The following is a 21,326-nucleotide window of genomic DNA, read 5'->3' on the forward strand; positions in this document are numbered from 1 at the left end:
GGACTATACTTGTACTTATGTAATTTATGGTTAGTTATATGTTTATGTGAAGTCTCATTCCCATTTATTGTCCATTGTGCCTTCGAAATTACTCTTTATTAATGGTTCGACGCGATTACCTCAAATTTTCAACTTTTCACGATGGGTAAGGCTTTGGACACACAAATGTAGAGAGATACAAATGTTGTTACTGTACTATATACATTCCCACCGAGAGATAGCAGCTATCGCTGGAGTTTCACAGCCTGGCATCAGTCGAAATAAAATTAAGTTTGCTTGTTGTTGTTAAAAATTGATAATAAAAAGTCTCTTGATGCAAATCACCCACTGCTTGTACCGATCAAAAAATCAGGAATATCTGTCTAGAAAATCCTGCGTTGCTCGTAACTACGATAATAAACGACGAGGGTGTAAATATTTCGGAGATCTCAATAGATCACAAATATAAATAATAAATATATAAGTGACCCCCTACTAGAAAATTAAATAATTTCAATTTTGACCCTAATAATTGGACCACCCACTGTAGGGCAATATCATTAAAAACCGACAGCTCCTCATTAATTTTACCTGCAATTTCATTGGAAACTATTCACGAACCTATTTTGCAAAGAACTACAACTATTTTAAAAGTAAATGGTAGCTAAACACCTTATTAATAAGCGATTTATAAGAGATAGAAATTGTGTATAAGGCAGGTGTTCATATTACTTTGTCCATCCCCTGTATGTCGTTCTTCGAGAATATACACTTTAGGACTATACTCGTACTTATGTAATTTATGGTTAGTTATATGTTTATGTGAAGTCTCATTCTCATTCATTGTCCGTTGTGCCTTCGAAATTACTCTTTATTAATGGTTCGACGCGATTAACTCAAATTTTCAACTTTTCACGATGGGTAAGGCTTTGGACACACAAATGTAGAAAGATACAAATGTTGTTACTGTACTATATACATTCCCACCGAGAGATAGCAGCTATCGTTGGAGTTTCACAGCCTGGCATCAGTCGAAATAAAATTAAAATTTGCTTGTTGTTGTTAAAAATTGATAATAAAAAGTCTCTTGATGCAAATCACCCACTGCTTGTACCGATCAAAAAATCAGGAATATTTGTCTAGAAAATCCTGCGTTGTTCATAACTACGATAATAAACGACGAGGGTGTAAATATTTCGGAGATCTCAATAGATTACAAATATAAATAATAAATATATAAGTGACCCCCTACTAGAAAATTAAATAATTTCAATTTTGACCCTAATAATTGGACCACCCACTGTAGATCAATATCATTAAAAACCGACAGCTCCTCATTAATTTTACCTGCAATATTCGTCAAAAAGTCACATTAAATTCATCTATTCTATCCCAAGATCGATGGAAATAGTTCGAGTGATAGTTTGTGTTTGTCATCGACGCCAATCCGACTTTGTCGGAGTAACTTCGGCGGTGCGAGGTCCCGTGAGTGTCCGGATCGGGGAAAAAAGTCCGCTTGTCAATACGGCCGAGACAAAAAACAAGTAACGGCCATTAGAAACTCCCCAAACAGCCAGACAGAGGGCGATAGGAACTCTTGCCGACATCCGAAACGTCCCCGCGTTCAAGTCAATCGCTAAACTAATTAATTCCTCTCTTTATTAAATGGCCGTTGGCGTTTTTATTGCCGCTCATAATTTTTTAATGAAAATTTAATCAAAAAGAGTGGACGGTCATCGGTTTAGTGCGGGACTGGATGCCTTCATTTTGGAAACTAGGAGAGGGAGGGGGACTTGTGAATTTTTTTGAGAATATTATTTAATTAACGTTACATTTTGATTAATATATATAGTTATGACAATTTTCGATTTTTGACCATTTCCAATCTTTTTAGTGTCAAGTGTGTCCAAATAATGGCAAGATAATAAAAATTGCAGAGTTTGTACAGACTTTAATGCTGAATCGAGTGACAGTATAATTTTTATTATGCAATATTTGGTTTTTAAGTTATATAGTGAAAAATGAATTTTTAAAAAATCAGTTGGTTTCAGTTTATGTCATATATCTTAAAAATTATACATTCTAATGCAATTTTACATGGATTTTCGTTTCTTTCACTCGAAAATACATATATTTTGGGACTTTCATCGTTATCTAAGAGATGAAAAAATGTTGCACTTTTTCCATGTATATAGTCGTGAAAATTTGCGATTTTTGACCATTTCCAATCTTTTTAGTGTCAATTGTGTCCAAATAATGGCAAGATAATAAAAATTGCAGAGTTTGTACAGAATTTTATGCTGAATCGAGTGACAGTATAATTGTTATTATGCAATATTTGGTTTTTAAGTTATATAGTGAAAAATGTATTTTTGAAAAATCAGTTGGTTTCAGTTTATGTCATATATCTTAAAAATTATAGGTTCTAATGCAATTTAACATGGATTTTCGTTTCTTTCACTCGAAAATACATATATTTTGGGACTTTCATCGTTATATAAGAGATGACAAAATTTTGCACTTTTTCCATATATATAGTCGTGAAAAATTGCGATTTTTGACCATTTCCGATCTTTTCATTGTCAAGTGTGTCCCAATAATGGCAAGATAATAAAAATTGCAGAGATTGTACAGAATTTTATGCTGAATCGAGTGACAGTATAATTGTTATTATGCAATATTTGGTTTTTAAGTTATATAGTGAAAAATGTATTTTTGAAAAATCAGTTGGTTTCAGTTTATGTCATATATCTTAAAAATTATAGGTTCTAATGCAATTTAACATGGATTTTCGTTTCTTTCACTCGAAAATACATATATTTTGGGACTTTCATCGTTATCTAAGAGATGAAAAAATTTTGGGCTTTTTCCATATATATAGTCGTGAAAAATTGCGATTTTTGACCATTTCCGATCTTTTCATTGTCAAGTGTGTCCCAATAATGGCAAGATAATAAAAATTGCAGAGATTGTACAGAATTTTATGCTGAATCGAGTGACAGTATAATTGTTATTATGCAATATTTGGTTTTTAAGTTATATAGTGAAAAATGTATTTTTGAAAAATCAGTTGGTTTCAGTTTATGTCATATATCTTAAAAATTATACATTCTAATGCAATTTAACATGGATTTTCGTTTCTTTCACTCGAAAATACATATATTTTGGGACTTTCATCGTTATCTAAGAGATGAAAAAATTTTGCACTTTTTCCATATATATAGTCGTGAAAATTTGCGATTTTTGACCATTTCCAATCTTTTTATTGTCAAGTGTGTCCAAATAATGGCAAGATAATAAAAATTGCAGAGTTTGTACAGAATTTTATGCTCAATCGAGTGACAGTATAATTGTTATTATGCAATATTTGGTTTTTAAGTTATATAGTGAAAAATGTATTTTTGAAAAATCAGTTGGGTTCAGTTTATGTCATATATCTTAAAAATTATAGGTTCTAATGCAATTTAACATGGATTTTCGTTTCTTTCACTCGAAAATACATATATTTTGGGACTTTCATCGTTATATAAGAGATGACAAAATTTTGCACTTTTTCCATATATATAGTCGTGAAAAATTGCGATTTTTGACCATTTCCGATCTTTTCATTGTCAAGTGTGTCCCAATAATGGCAAGATAATAAAAATTGCAGAGATTGTACAGAATTTTATGCTGAATCGAGTGACAGTATAATTGTTATTATGCAATATTTGGTTTTTAAGTTATATAGTGAAAAATGTATTTTTGAAAAATCAGTTGGTTTCAGTTTATGTCATATATCTTAAAAATTATAGGTTCTAATGCAATTTAACATGGATTTTCGTTTCTTTCACTCGAAAATACATATATTTTGGGACTTTCATCGTTATATAAGAGATGACAAAATTTTGCACTTTTTCCATATATATAGTCGTGAAAAATTGCGATTTTTGACCATTTCCGATCTTTTCATTGTCAAGTGTGTCCCAATAATGGCAAGATAATAAAAATTGCAGAGATTGTACAGAATTTTATGCTGAATCGAGTGACAGTATAATTGTTATTATGCAATATTTGGTTTTTAAGTTATATAGTGAAAAATGTATTTTTGAAAAATCAGTTGGTTTCAGTTTATGTCATATATCTTAAAAATTATAGGTTCTAATGCAATTTAACATGGATTTTCGTTTCTTTCACTCGAAAATACATATATTTTGGGACTTTCATCGTTATATAAGAGATGACAAAATTTTGCACTTTTTCCATATATATAGTCGTGAAAAATTGCGATTTTTGACCATTTCCGATCTTTTCATTGTCAAGTGTGTCCCAATAATGGCAAGATAATAAAAATTGCAGAGATTGTACAGAATTTTATGCTGAATCGAGTGACAGTATAATTGTTATTATGCAATATTTGGTTTTTAAGTTATATAGTGAAAAATGTATTTTTGAAAAATCAGTTGGTTTCAGTTTATGTCATATATCTTAAAAATTATACATTCTAATGCAATTTTACATGGATTTTCGTTTCTTTCACTCGAAAATACATATATTTTGGGACTTTCATCGTTATCTAAGAGATGAAAAAATGTTGCACTTTTTCCATGTATATAGTCGTGAAAATTTGCGATTTTTGACCATTTCCAATCTTTTTAGTGTCAATTGTGTCCAAATAATGGCAAGATAATAAAAATTGCAGAGTTTGTACAGAATTTTATGCTGAATCGAGTGACAGTATAATTGTTATTATGCAATATTTGGTTTTTAAGTTATATAGTGAAAAATGTATTTTTAAAAAATCAGTTGGTTTCAGTTTATGTCATATATCTTAAAAATTATACATTCTAATGCAATTTAACATGGATTTTCGTTTCTTTCACTCGAAAATACATATATTTTGGGACTTTCATCGTTATCTAAGAGATGAAAAAATTTTGCACTTTTTCCTTATATATATAGTCGTGAAAAATTGCGATTTTTGACCATTTCCGATCTTTTCATTGTCAAGTGTGTCCCAATAATGGCAAGATAATAAAAATTGCAGAGTTTGTACAGAATTTTATGCTGAATCGAGTGACAGTATAATTGTTATTATGCAGTATTTGGTTTTTAAGTTATATAGTGAAAAATGTATTTTTAAAAAATCAGTTGGTTTCAGTTTATGTCATATATCTTAAAAATTATAGGTTCTAATGCAATTTAACATGGATTTTCGTTTCTTTCACTCGAAAATACATATATTTTGGGACTTTCATCGTTATATAAGAGATGACAAAATTTTGCACTTTTTCCATATATATAGTCGTGAAAAATTGCCATTTTTGACCATTTCCGATCTTTTCATTGTCAAGTGTGTCCCAATAATGGCAAGATAATAAAAATTGCAGAGATTGTACAGAATTTTATGCTGAATCGAGTGACAGTATAATTGTTATTATGCAATATTTGGTTTTTAAGTTATATAGTGAAAAATGTATTTTTGAAAAATCAGTTGGTTTCAGTTTATGTCATATATCTTAAAAATTATAGGTTCTAATGCAATTTAACATGGATTTTCGTTTCTTTCACTCGAAAATACATATATTTTGGGACTTTCATCGTTATCTAAGAGATGAAAAAATTTTGCGCTTTTTCCATATATATAGTCGTGAAAAATTGCGATTTTTGACCATTTCCGATCTTTTCATTGTCAAGTGTGTCCCAATAATGGCAAGATAATAAAAATTGCAGAGATTGTACAGAATTTTATGCTGAATCGAGTGACAGTATAATTGTTATTATGCAATATTTGGTTTTTAAGTTATATAGTGAAAAATGTATTTTTGAAAAATCAGTTGGGTTCAGTTTATGTCATATATCTTAAAAATTATAGGTTCTAATGCAATTTAACATGGATTTTCGTTTCTTTCACTCGAAAATACATATATTTTGGGACTTTCATCGTTATATAAGAGATGACAAAATTTTGCACTTTTTCCATATATATAGTCGTGAAAAATTGCGATTTTTGACCATTTCCGATCTTTTCATTGTCAAGTGTGTCCCAATAATGGCAAGATAATAAAAATTGCAGAGATTGTACAGAATTTTATGCTGAATCGAGTGACAGTATAATTGTTATTATGCAATATTTGGTTTTTAAGTTATATAGTGAAAAATGTATTTTTGAAAAATCAGTTGGTTTCAGTTTATGTCATATATCTTAAAAATTATAGGTTCTAATGCAATTTAACATGGATTTTCGTTTCTTTCACTCGAAAATACATATATTTTGGGACTTTCATCGTTATATAAGAGATGACAAAATTTTGCACTTTTTCCATATATATAGTCGTGAAAAATTGCGATTTTTGACCATTTCCGATCTTTTCATTGTCAAGTGTGTCCCAATAATGGCAAGATAATAAAAATTACAGAGATTGTACAGAATTTTATGCTGAATCGAGTGACAGTATAATTGTTATTATGCAATATTTGGTTTTTAAGTTATATAGTGAAAAATGTATTTTTGAAAAATCAGTTGGTTTCAGTTTATGTCATATATCTTAAAAATTATAGGTTCTAATGCAATTTAACATGGATTTTCGTTTCTTTCACTCGAAAATACATATATTTTGGGACTTTCATCGTTATATAAGAGATGACAAAATTTTGCACTTTTTCCATATATATAGTCGTGAAAAATTGCGATTTTTGACCATTTCCGATCTTTTCATTGTCAAGTGTGTCCCAATAATGGCAAGATAATAAAAATTGCAGAGATTGTACAGAATTTTATGCTGAATCGAGTGACAGTATAATTGTTATTATGCAATATTTGGTTTTTAAGTTATATAGTGAAAAATGTATTTTTGAAAAATCAGTTGGTTTCAGTTTATGTCATATATCTTAAAAATTATAGGTTCTAATGCAATTTAACATGGATTTTCGTTTCTTTCACTCGAAAATACATATATTTTGGGACTTTCATCGTTATCTAAGAGATGAAAAAATTTTGCACTTTTTTCATATATATAGTCGTGAAAAATTGCGATTTTTGACCATTTCCGATCTTTTCATTTTCAAGTGTGTCCCAATAATGGCAAGATAATAAAAATTGCAGAGATTGTACAGAATTTTATGCTGAATCGAGTGACAGTATAATTGTTATTATGCAATATTTGGTTTTTAAGTTATATAGTGAAAAATGTATTTTTGAAAAATCAGTTGGTTTCAGTTTATGTCATATATCTTAAAAATTATAGGTTCTAATGCAATTTAACATGGATTTTCGTTTCTTTCACTCGAAAATACATATATTTTGGGACTTTCATCGTTATCTAAGAGATGAAAAAATTTTGCACTTTTTCCATATATATAGTTGTGAAAAATTGCGATTTTTGACCATTTCCAATCTTTTTATTGTCAAGTGTGTCCAAATAATGGCAAGATAATAAAAATTGCAGAGTTTGTACAGAATTTTATGCTCAATCGAGTGACAGTATAATTGTTATTATGCAATATTTGGTTTTTAAGTTATATAGTGAAAAATGTATTTTTGAAAAATCAGTTGGTTTCAGTTTATGTCATATATCTTAAAAATTATACATTCTAATGCAATTTAACATGGATTTTCGTTTCTTTCACTCGAAAATACATATATTTTGGGACTTTCATCGTTATCTAAGAGACGAAAAAATTTTGCACTTTTTCCATATATATAGTCGTGAAAATTTGCGATTTTTGACCATTTCCAATCTTTTTATTGTCAAGTGTGTCCAAATAATGGCAAGATAATAAAAATTGCAGAGTTTGTACAGAATTTTATGCTCAATCGAGTGACAGTATAATTGTTATTATGCAATATTTGGTTTTTAAGTTATATAGTGAAAAATGTATTTTTGAAAAATCAGTTGGTTTGAATTTACGTTATAGATTTTAAAAACTATACGTTCTAATGCAATTTAACATGGATTTTCGGTTCTTTCATCCTAAAATACATATATTTTGAGACTTTTATCGTTATCCAAGAGATGAAAAGTTATGGCACTTTTATATACGTGAAAATATGCATTCTTGGACCATTTTCAGTTTTCTCGCTGTCATTTCCGCTCAAATAATCACAAGTTAATGAAAATTTCAAAGTTGGTAGAGAGTTTTTTCCCAAATCGAATAGTGGTATATGTGATCTTATGCAGCCTTTGGTTTCTGAATTATTCATTGAAAATTGTATTTTCGAAAAATTACTTGATTTTTGTTTTTGTTACATATCTTAAAAGCTTTACCTTATAGAACAGTTTAATATAGATATTTGTTTATTTTGCCCCAAAACAGATATATCTTGAGAGTTTTACATTTATGTGAAAGATAACATTTTTGTACACGTTTTATGTATGCTTACTCACCAAAAATGAATAAGAAAACTATGAATAAGATAATTCTACTAAATCGTCAAAATGTTCGACGTATACTTGGTATATTTGTGAAAAAAACATAATATGTTTTGTAACTAATTGATATTTGAATCTATTATTGGTTATTAATATGTAGAAAAACATAGATGTTGGAAAATAAAGAGTTTTTGAACTCATTAAAATTACAGGATGTTATAAATTCCTGGCTAAAAAGTATCTCTATACTCCTATCCCTTAGAATCATAGTGACTTACAAAATATAAGAAATATAAATCTAAGTTTTGTGCAAAAAATTCAAAGGCAAACGCAAACAAATATTTATATATTTACAGATATATTTATGGGAAAAATGTATCTATATCATAACATTTTTAAGCCTATTAATCCCACCGTTATCATTGCTTGAAAAATAATGTTACTGAATATCCTGAGGTAGAAGTGACTGGAATTTCTACCTATTGGAAAAACTATAATTCATCAAAAAATATTGGTAACAGTTAAAATATGATCGGTAGAAATATTAGCGCCCGTACTAAAAGTGTTTTTTAAGCTGTACAACAAAAATTGTTCAGTTTTCATTTGTTGGGCTCTGAGGGGGTGACTCAAGGGTGTTTTTGTACTCCAGTCTCGATCGGGGTTTGAATTTTTAAGCGATCATCCGACAGACGTACGCAGAAATGGCCTTTCAATTAACTTACTTTTTTCGGTTTGCTCAAAAGGGTGAAAGTGAACGTTCTGCTCCCCCTTTTTTACTGTTTTGGCTTTTTTATTCATTAATTTGTGCACCGTGACCGTGCTAATACTACTTTAATTGAACGGTTTGCGGTAGTAAACAGATAAATCATGAGTAAAACTTGCAGAACTATCTCCGGTGTGGATATAAGGTATCAAAAACTCCAGAAAATGAAACGTTATGATTACAGATTAGCAAAATAGTGGTGACATTTATTAGAAAAACATCGTTATTGGGGATAATAGAGAAGAAGTATCCAGAAAAGCGCAACACGCAAGTAATAATCTAAACAAGAGATCCTAAACATGGACAGTAAAAATCAATAAGAGGGCGTTAAACAATTTTGTCCCGTGGTCGTTAATCCGCCCGGACAGCTTGTAGTTGTTATAAAAACTGTTGTTGGCTATCCATTGTGCTTTCGTCCGCCAGTTTGCTTGTGAAGATCTTCGATATGGAATAGTTATATAGTGAAAAATGTATTTTTGAAAAATCAGTTGGTTTAAATTTATGTCGTATATCTTAAAAATTATACGTTCTAATGCAATTTAGCATGGATTTTCGTTTCTTTCACTTGAAAATACATATATTTTGGTGCTTTCGTCGTTATTTAAGAGATGAAAAAATTTTGCACTTTTTCCATATATATAGTCGTGAAAATTTGCGATTTTTGACCATTTCCAATCTTTTTATTGTCAAGTGTGTCCAAATAATGGCAAGATAATAAAAATTGCAGAGTTTGTACAGAATTTTATGCCGAATCGAGTGACAGTATAATAGTTATTATGCAATATTTGGTTTTTAAGTTATATAGTGAAAAATGTATTTTTGAAAAATCAGTTGGTTTAAATTTATGTCGTACATCTTAAAAATTATACATATTATTAAAAATTATATATATATATATATTAGTAAACAGATAAATCATGAGTAAAACTGGCAGAACTATCTCCGGTGTAGATGTAAGGTATAAAAACTCCAGAAAATGAAACGTTATGATTACAGATTAGCAAAATAGTGGTGACAATTATTAGAAAAACATCGTTATTGGGAATAATAGAGAAGAAGTATCCAGAAAAGCGCAACACGCAAGTAATAATCTAAACAAGAGATCCTAAACATGGACAGTAAAAATCAATAAGAGGGCGTTAAACAAGTTTGTCCCGTGGTCGTTAATCCGCCCGGACAGCTTGTAGTTGTTATAAAAACCGTTGTTGGCTATCCATTGTGCTTTCGTCCGCCAGTTTGCTTGTGAAGATCTTCGATATGGTACTCTTTCTACCAAATTTCCATGGAACCCTTCTTTTAAGTGTTTCTTTTAGTTTGGCTTGATTTCCGCTTAATTTCACAGTTTCTAAAATTATGATGTGTCTGTTTCTTCTTGCATAATTTTTATAATTATGATATAAGTTTTATTGAAATACAACATAAGTTGTGATAATTCTTAAATGATAAGGAGAAATACTTAAAAATGATAGTGAAATTGTATAAGTTTTTATCTTAGTTTGGTTAGTTTAATATTAATTTTAATGTTTCCTTTTAGTTTGGTTTGATGTAGTTCTATTTTCATAATTCCGAAAATATGATTGACCCGGTCAAACTCTCTCACTTTTTACCAAGACAAGAGGACAACGCCAGCAAGTTAACTGAAAAATCTGTGAAAATCTTGTTGTATTCTCATTAAGTCAACTGGATCCGTACTTTTCTATGACTGAGAGGCATCAAACAAACCTACTCCGCCTCCTACAAATCAAACCGGGTACTTTTGAGCGACGGATAGCAATTACCGGCCAACCTGGGCTCCACACGACGGGAAAATACGATCGGAAGGGCCGTATTTCTTTCTTCCGGTGTCTCCGCATAAATCTGGTTATATACAGTGGGCAGGTTCATAGATCGGTGTGCGATATCTCGCGCGTTCCGGATTTCTTAAGATCTCCAACGGTCCCATATATCAAGCGGCGTGTATCACGTCGATGCGATAAATCACGAGGGCGGCCGCCGCCGCCGCCTCTCCCGGTGCCTTTTGCTCCTGCTGCTACCGATTTGATTTTGACGCGATATTTTAGCCGGTGCTCATATCGGACCAGACCCGGCGAACGGGGTCTCGAAATTTATGTCCCGCTTTACACGGTGGGGCAGTCGAACTCCCGATTTTTTACGAGTCGGGAGTTGCAGCGCGACGGATTCCGTCGAAGGGGGAGGATATGGGGGGTTGAAATCTCGATATTTTATAGCGTTAGGGTATTGCTGGAGATATGAAATTGAGGAAAGGGGCTTTATTTTACTTAGTTTATAGTTTACATTAGAATATACGTAGAATTACAAAGTGTCCATAGAGGAAAATAGATATTTGTGGCAACAGTATCAATAGTAACCCCTCGGGGTATATTTAAACAGTTACAACATTGACTGATTTTCATTGATACCAAATAAAAGACAATATTTATTTGAAAAAACATGGTTGGAATATATTGAAACCTTTCAGAATATACACAGGTATATTTAACTACTATTTTAATTAATACTGGAATAAGTAACGAGTGAGTTAAGTTTTTACAAGTTTTAACGAAGTTTTTGAGTAGTTTGAGGTCAGCTCTTGTTAACATCTTAAAAATAAGCAATTGTGTATACTAAATGCTGATTTTATTTAATGTTTCTGATCGTTAAAAGGATACCTTGAGATATGATTTTATATAAATGGTTCAAACAAATATATATAGATGCAAACATTCAGCTAGATATAACACTAACTACTTTATAAGTAGTTTGTCGGTGTTATGCCCACTAAGAGGACCAGGATACAGATTATATATAACCAAATATGATTTCAAATAACTTAGCTTAATAAATAACTATTGAAATATCAAGAAAATTTTATATAATGAACAATAGAAATACCAATTTCACTATTTCTTCTATAATTTTTAAAATATAAAATAATAAAAAAATTGGGTAAGAATAAGCTTCATAATTTCAGGAATTTTGAAAGTAAATCAGTAAATCAAAGCAAATTCAATATCATTATTTTATCTATTGTTTTTTATTATTTATTAAATGAATAGTTCAGGTTTTCTTTGAATAAAAACTTGAACCAAATAATTATAAAAATTTTGTACGAAGCCAAAGGCATATCATAATTTTACGAATTATAAAATTAAAAAGAAATCAAACCAAACTAAGAGGAAAGAATTAAATAAATAATATTTTGATAAGATACATATTTTTACTAATATTTTTACCTATCCCTTTTTACGATTTATTAAATAAGAGAACTAAGTAATATTTCAATAAAAACTTGAAGCATAATAATAGTAGTTGAAAATAAAATTAAATTAAGGGTAAGACTTTAGAATAAAAATATTCTGAAAATATTAAAAAATAAAAATTTTGTACGAAAAAAAAACGTGCATCATAGTTTTAGAAATTATGAAAATAGAATGAATTCGTAAATATATTTCAGAATCTCATAAAGGCTCGGTCGTAAAGCTTGAGAAAAACGGCCCTTTCCGCCGAATTTTTATAGAGTGTAAAATGTTCACAAAGCACACACACACATAATCTATGAGATAAACACAATTTGCATAAAGCCCACCGTGTGCCAGCCGTGGAGAGGACCGGCAGCGTATCAACAGGTGGGGGTTGATGTGTTCTGTCAGCCCTGGGGCGAGCGACAAGACACGTAAAAATCGTCCGATAAGCCCTCTAACGGCCCGGCCATCAAGCTAAACCGACGCGCCATGCCGACAACGAGAAACCCCGAAAAAAAAACGCAATTACCTGCTCCCCGCCCCCTCCGTCGCTCTCGTCACGGATACGGTCGGGAAATGAAAAAAATGACGATCTAAACTGTTCTTAATTAGGTTCCCCTTTTTTCTCGGAAATATTAAAATCACATGTTTGTGACGGGCTAACGAAAGATCGAGAAGGGATGAATTATTATTATTATCCAGTTTTTCTCATGAGTAACATTTGGTATTCAGTTCAAAGCTATTTCTTGCAAATTCTAAGGCTATTGGAAAGATGGCGAATGGAGAGGCATCTTAGGAAAACTAGTTGGCAGTGTGTTGACAAGAATTACAAAAGCTCTTAATATTTGTGTTTCCTTTTGATGGGCTACGATTTAACAAAACAACTCTATCTACTTGTATGCTGAAACAGCATCTCTCCAGTATAGATTGAGCGACTTCAAGTTTTTTTAAACATTGTTATCAGGCGAGCCAGGGAAATCTCATGTTTGCTAAAGAATGCCTAGCCATATCATGTTCCAACGACGTTAAAATCAGATAATTGGCTCTACAAGTTTCTACAATCATGTTAGCAACTCACTAAACTCAACTAATCTGCTAGTGAGGACCGCACCAGGTCATTTTATTGATTTGTTTTTGATTTATTTGATTCTTAAACCCACCATGAGGCAAATATATTATTGTCTCACTTGGCTCTGTGTAAAGTTTTTGAATAGATTTGTCTTTATGCTTCAATCTTCTAATAAATGCCTTTTCACTTCATCCTGAGGATATTTTTCAGGATTATCGATACCCTTAAGCTCATTATATCAAGTCTTCTTTCGATAGTCTCTTGGTACTAGGCTGCCAAATCGCTTTTAGTGGCTGCTAGTATAGTATACCTCTTTTCAAGTGATCGCAAGGCGTGTAACAACTATTTTCCAATATTTGAGAAAGAAAGTCCCGTTCTATTTTAAATTTGGATGCCTTCCCTCATCTAACCTTGACTCTCGTTCAATTTGAAATGAGTTTTCTGTGAGAGACCATGATGTTGACCATGGCCTTTGATTGTTTGTACCTTTATCTCTTCCCACATATCAAAATATTTATTAGTAGGAACCGATCATCGTCAAAAAGAGAGTCTCGTTTGGATGGAAATGAAGCGAGATTTTTGTTCAAGGACATTGTATTGACAAATGACAAATCAGATAAAAACAGCTAATACGTGTAAGATTGAATGATGAATGATATTCATGAATAATATTATTAAGTAATACATAATGATACTATTTATTATTTTATATTTAGTTTTTGGTTATTTCCCTATTGATAAATAAATAAAATAACTGTAAAAATAAAATAAGTCAATATTAACATACCTGATGTCGGTCGCTTCAGCTGTACCTGGGTTTCGGATATCATCAAAAGCCTGAAATCAAAAAGGCCACATCAAAAGAGGTCAGCAATGTCTCCCTCTCCCTCCCTATGTTTACGGATGGAGTACGAAAACAGGAATAGAATAATTTCGCATTTTTACACCCCCATCTGAATATATATCCCATTAAAAGAACATCAAAGACTTATGGTTTCGACAAGATGGTGCTGCTTGGTACAACAATGTAACTTCTTATTAAAATGTCTGTGAAATGCAACTTTGTTGTTAAAAATTTAACTCTTTGTGATAATGTGTATGTAGGAATCGTCTTATATATTTGTAGAGGATTAATTTATTAACTAATAACTAATTTACTAACAGAAGGAGGTATTTAACCTGGTAGAAGATCTCTGTATCTCTGGTATTGAGAGGTTTACGTATTTACTCGCACAGCAACTTATACCTGCGCCCGATAAGCCTATATATTAGATACTAGCGACCCGCCCCGGCTTCGCACGGGTGCAATGCTGATACTAAATTAAATACACTACAGAAAAAATATGAACGTTGTATATAAAAACATAGCGGCCCGCTCCGACTTTGCACGGGCATAAAATATATATGCCTATGTCACTCAATGAAAACATGATTAAAATCGATCCAGTATTTTTGGTTCATTCATTACTGCCCTTGGCCTGCACGCATTAAATTTGGAGTAAAACAATTCCTCTTCCCCTATACTTACTATGAAGATTTCCTGCTATCTTTGGAATATCTAAATTCATACAATTTTTATTACATTACACATTTTTAAACGCAAATTTTAAATTTGTAATATCTCCGAAAATATTTGTTTAATTTACATGCTGTAAGGAACCATATTGATCTATATTAATTGCACACTGTATTTAAGGTACTTAATTCGATAAGGATTAATGCCGTATTGCTTAAAATAGCTTCGTAAATAAGCCATTTTCTCACGTAAAAAGTAAACAATAAAAATGGTTAATGTGGGTTATCCCTAAAAGATAAACATATACCATCGCGGACTTTTTTGTAGACCTTTTTATGGTGTACAGTACTGTAGTACATTAATTTGATCTAACTCGTAGGGTTAGGCAGCGTTTTTGCTAATTGCTAAATAAGCCTAAAAAAATAGGTTAATTTACGACATCACGTTAGAAACCTCTAAAATTAGCAATGTTGCCTTAGTATATTATGCATGTATTATACATATAAACCTTCCTCTTGAATCACTCTATCTATTGAAAAAAACCGCATCAAAATCCGTTGCGTAGTTTTAAAGATTTAAGCGCACATAGGGATATAGGGACAGAAAAGGCGACTTTGTTTTATACTATGTAGTGATAGTTTAAGACTGAGTTTTAGTTTAGCATGTATGTGTGTTTCTTCCAAGTTAGGCGTCGGTCTAGACGTACGCCTTTTCTAGAAAGCATCCTTTTACATGTTCTACTACACAGTAAAAATTGGGTGGATAGATTTTGTTTGATTTGCTTTAATGATCCATGTTTTCAGCCACAGATTTGAGGTGTGATTGGAGACCATTTGATGCTGTTATTATATTATATATGTTGCCACAGTAGTGATTTTTGTGATTGGTAAATGAGCTGAATGTAAGGGATATCATATCGGAGCCAGACCACTGCTTTATGGAACTATCAAATATGTTGGATGTGATTCAGTGACTTCATCGTCTTATTTTATGACCGAATCTCTATCTATGAGATATTTCAGTAATTGAAAGTAACTGAAGGATGGAAAATTTTCTACAATTACAATTCTGTGTGCCACAGTTTATCAATGGGATGAGATATGTTTAGCAATGTTTCCTAACAATATATTCTGGCATATAACTCTATATTTACATTGTTTACTAGTGTATGATTGATGATCTGTAATAATATTTCTTTTTATGTTGTGTTATAAAACTTTTCTATGTGCAATATTTTAAAAATCTTTATGAAAGATCATATTTTAACTATTTTCTTCGTATTGTGCTGACGATGTGCGAAAATACGACGTCAAAACCCGAAAATAAACAAACGCGGATCGGTAATTGCGCTTTATTGCGTATGACTATTTAATGCCCGCCAGAAATATCAGCAATAACTATGTAAATGTTAGTTAGTCGGTCGATTCGCGAGCTTTTATAACTGTCTCGAAAATTCCGAAGTTGTAAAATAACCGACATCCATCGCTAAGTGGCCATAAAATGGCCATAATCAGAAATTAGAGGGCGTCAGTCTAAAGCTAGATTTTACGGTGCCTGGGGATTTGCCCCGGCGAATATGCCGGATTAAATTTTACTAACTGTGGATAGTTGCTGGTCCGTATTTTTGTCGGTGCCTCCGAATGTTAATTCGAACATAAAATATGAGGTTGATCCATAAAAGCATAGTCCAGTGGGGTTTACATATATATAGTACTATTTTACAAATATAGTGAAGAATATTTCTTTTAACTTTATAAATACTTAATACTTTAAAGTGACATCATATTAGACAAAAGGCAAAACACATTAGAATCAACTATACTGGTTAGTCGGAAGATACTCTCAACTTGATCTAAAATCTATAAAGAGATTGGTTTATCAGTGAATCATAAAGCCAATTTGGACTTTCTGGGATGCAAATATGGGGTTGCACTAAAACATCATACCAACTAGTAATTCAACGCACACAAAATAAAGTTCTACAATTAATTACCGGTGCTTATTGCTACGTAACCAACGAAGAACTACACGATGATCTGGAAAGCAAATGGATTTGCGAAGTTATCCAAGATTTCGCCTTAAAACAGTAAAGAAGATTACTAGTATAATTTACTAAAATGGAAGCAATACAGCTACTCGACAGCGCGCAGCATATCAGAACATTGAAAAGAAACCAAACCATACGAACTTATATAAAGTGTATACCTTTAGTGTAAACTATAGCTTAAGTTATTATAATTTTATAATTGAGGAATACATATTGATGTATTTATCTCGCACTAGTCTTTTTTATGAATTAATCCAAGTACAAATTAAATCTAGTAATAAATTAATTTATAATTAAGATTGTACTAAGCATATCTAATAAAGATGTTACCAAAAAAAGTTTCTTGTAATAATTTAAATATATTTAAATAAAATAAAAATATATAAATAATGTCTTGAGAGATTAAGCCTAGAGACACAAATGTTAGAAAATTTTCCTGTCATTTCAGTACAAACAACCAAATTAAGTTAAAATATCTTTTATCTTATATCTTTTCAGAGATTTATACTTAAACATTAGGAATATAAAAATATGGAGTTATAGCAATAATATATATGCAATAAGAAGACTGCGTTTACTTGGTTAAGATAAGGCATTCATCATATTTTTCAGATTTAATACCTAGTGATTTTTTTCCTATTTACGAAATTAGGGAAAATAGACTCGGTAGAAAATTGGCTGCAATAATGTTGTCGTTGCTAAACGAACACTTATTTTGAGGGTTTAATTCAACCTTTATAGTACATTTTTAATATAAAAGAACTACTAATAATATTTTATTTTATTATTAATAAGTTACAAATGATTGCCACTAGACAAATAAATAAATAAATTATAAATGGGAAACGTAACAGTAAACATCCTACACAAATGGACGAGTGGGTGTGGGAGGAATGTCAACAATATTAAAGTGACCAACTACACCCGGGGGATAGGGGGGCGGATCGGAATTCCCTGGAGACATTTGGTGTTGTTGTTTTTTCGTTTGGCTTTGGACAGCGCGACCATTCTTCTTAATATCGAGACCGATTTTACAGTAATCCTGTCTGGATTTGGGCTCAAACCACAAGGAGAAATATTTGAAATATCTCAATGTTGTAGATATATTTTTAAAGGAATTTTAAGATAATGATTTTTTGTATATAAGAACTTTCTCAGTGTATAGGAATTATCTTGGTTAAGCTATTTAATTTTGAGTTATTGGTAAACAAAAACATGGAAAGTTGTTGCTTCAAGTTACAGTTTGTAGTACATTTTGTCTCATTGATGTTTATTAAATACCAAACTTCACAATATTGATTCGAATTTTGGAGACTTTCTCACTGTTACAATGCCTACTTCACATGTCAGCGATGTACTACGAGTGTAGTTGACTATTTAGTAGAGAATAAGTTAATTGCTCATTAATCCATAAATAATCATCTAAAATCATACAGAACATATAGAATATGGCTTTTATTGAATGTTTTTTGCGCTTACTATATTCAAATAATCATAATGTAATGAAAATTATAGTTATTGTACAAAATTTTATGTTGAATGGAATGGTACTAAAACAATTGTTTATGTTTATTTCGTTGACACTTTTTTCATATATATAGTCATGAAAATTGATGATTTTCTGCCATTTTAAATTGTTTTGCTTCACTTTTCTTTGAAATAATCTCAAGTAAATGAAAACTGCTGGGATTATAATGAATTTTACGCTGAATCGAACGGTAGTAAAACATTTTTTATACAAACTGTAGTTTTAAAGTTGCACAATGAAAAATATATTTTAAAAAATGGGCGAATTTCGGAAAAGCAAAAAAAAATGATCAATTTTCTGTACATATTGAAGCCGTGAAATTTTTAGATTTTTGCCAATTGTAAGTTTTTACTGTCTTTTATAACCATTCATAAGATTGTGTTTTTATATTAGTTTCAGTAATTTTAGAATAAACAGCCTTTAAATCTTTTTTATTTATTTGAGAAAGAGTGCTAGGAGTCAATTGTTGATTTAGATAAGTATCTAAATAAAACAAATATTACCAAATTTTTCCAAAACTTCTAATAGTATAAACAAGCACTATAGCAACGATGTTAAAAGAGCAATATCAAATTAAATAACTCTTGTTGACATCCTCCTTTCTCCCACCGATACAGCGCGGTGGCTAATTAACGTAGCTCCCTCTGACGACAGGAAAAAAAAACGCAAAAATTAGGTTTGGTGATCGCGTCAGCCCCAACAATAAACAAGGGGTGCATATTTCGATATCGCCAGCGTTTGGCCTCCTGAATTCAGTCCGACCACAAATGAAAGCCGATTTTTTGATTCTACAGTGGGAGTTTTTCGAATGCATCCTAGTTGTATCCAGTTTGATGACGTGACAGTGCAAACAGAGATCGTTTCGAAAAAAACTTATACTCTATGATCTCTAAATAGATTATTAATTTGTATTTTTGTTGTTAGAGCAGTAAATAGATGTGCATGTAAATAAATGTTAGTTAAATTAAACACGGAAAATTTTGTTTTCGAATATTATAACGTCAAAATTCATATTGTAAGTAATACTCATTTAAATGATATATATTCTCCAACATATCTGCAAGACGCTATTGAAACTGTTGCTGTTTGGATATTAACCACTCGATTAAGAATCGAATCGGAAAGGAAAAGCTCTGAACCAAATTTTCAAGAAATATTACTCGTATGACGTTCATGCTGGCACTAGACATGTTAGAGGTATCCCCATTTTCATTTATTTTCTTTCAGTCTCACCCTGTACTATTTAGCACATGAATATAAATTTATATAATTATAATTAGACAGAAAACATGAACGAAAATCAAAAATGAAATGATATCAAGTAGGTTACCCGGAAAAACGACGCTAAATAAAGTTACGATACGCTCCTATCGGATTTGATCGAAAACTGAGGGGCCATTGTGACGGAACCCTCTGATTTACTAGTCAATTTGGATGCATCGGTGGGTATCAGTGGCGTCAGCCTGTCAATCAACCGAGATTTGCTTGGTAAAATGGGCCATTGGTGAGGGCGGGTCTTGCGGCCGACCCTTATTACAATTTTTAAATTAGGTTTTTCCACTTTGTATGGAGGAAACAATCCGGCATTCCGTCGCAGCTGTAGATTTATTGGAAAGAAACTGGAATTTATATTATCAATAATATTTATAATATTGCTTTGTATATAAGGATGGGGAAAATGATTTTCTTAACAGATGGCATGTGTCTAGTAACATTCATTCAATGAAGCCATATTCTAGAGTATGCTCGAAAGGTTATAGTTCATTGAAAGGTAATTCGCTTACTCGTTCTACCTAGTTTACTCAGATGTAACGCTTTGAAATTGTATTAAGCTACTGCTATTTATTATTACAAAATATACACACATAGTTACACAAATATGTTGAGAAATAATGATGGGAGTCAACAATAACGCACAATCAACAAATGACGCTAAGTAAAGTCACGATACGCTCCTATCGAATTTGATTGAAAACTGAAGAGCCATTGTGACGGAACCCTCTGATTTGCTAGTCAATTTGGTGTACGTCAAGTGACGTCAGCCTGTCAATAAACAGATATTTGCTCGGTAAAATGGGTCATTGGTGAGGACGAGTTGTGTTTGGTGTGGACCAGAGTACCGTGGAACATTACGAACTATTAAAACGTGGTAAAACAGTCAATAGAGATCGCTACCGATAACCAATGATCTATTTGAACAATACGTTGATCGAAAAAGTCCACAATTGGCCCGAAGATACGATAAACTGCTTTTACAGCAAGATAACGCGCCGTCGCATAAAGCAAAACCGGTTAAGGAACCGTTGAGAGCACTTGGATGGGACATATTATCGCACTAACCGTATTCTCTAGACCTTGCCCCGTCTGACTATAAACTTTTAGCATCAATGGGATACGCACTTACGAAGTAGCACTTCAGCAATTTCGAAGAAGCTCGAAGAATGGTTTTGTTCAAATGACAAAGAGTTTTGTTGGGATGCCATTCATAAATTGTCAAAAAGACGGGTAGGATGTATAGAATCAAATGAGCAATACACTGAATAAATACCTTTTGCCATTTTCTTAAAAGTTATGTAGATTTTAATAAAAGAACCGTCAAGTACTTTCCGGTACATCGTGTATCAATAATGATTTACAACATATCATCTGGTTGATGATATTCTGAAGAATGCGACTATAAAATACGAAGCGCCTCATTTGAGATAAGACCGAAAAACACCGGAGAACAACAGGTTGCTGGTAAAAATGGTTGATTGATTGCGGCAAGAAAATTGAGCCATTCTCCTTCGACGGGCGGCAGCACGGTCGGTCGATGGCTCCACGAGAAAGAT

The 21,326-nt window shown here is 31.6% G+C and overlaps 1 protein-coding gene across 1 annotated transcript in view; it reads right to left on the reverse strand.

Moving 5' to 3' along the window:
* Window positions 1–21,326, reverse strand: part of LOC143199898 (uncharacterized) — a 212,034-nt gene that overhangs the window by 34,351 nt on the left and 156,357 nt on the right. Inside the window, exon 6 of the mRNA XM_076410019.1 lies at window positions 14,192–14,241. Coding sequence (XP_076266134.1) covers window positions 14,192–14,241 — 50 coding nt within the window. The remainder of the gene's footprint in view (window positions 1–14,191; window positions 14,242–21,326) is intronic.

The sequence above is a fragment of the Rhynchophorus ferrugineus genome, unplaced genomic scaffold, assembly GCF_030347505.1.
Source record: "Rhynchophorus ferrugineus isolate W39M unplaced genomic scaffold, kcgeb_rfMv2 rfM7, whole genome shotgun sequence".
In the NCBI taxonomy this organism is placed as follows: Eukaryota; Metazoa; Arthropoda; class Insecta; order Coleoptera; family Curculionidae; genus Rhynchophorus; species Rhynchophorus ferrugineus.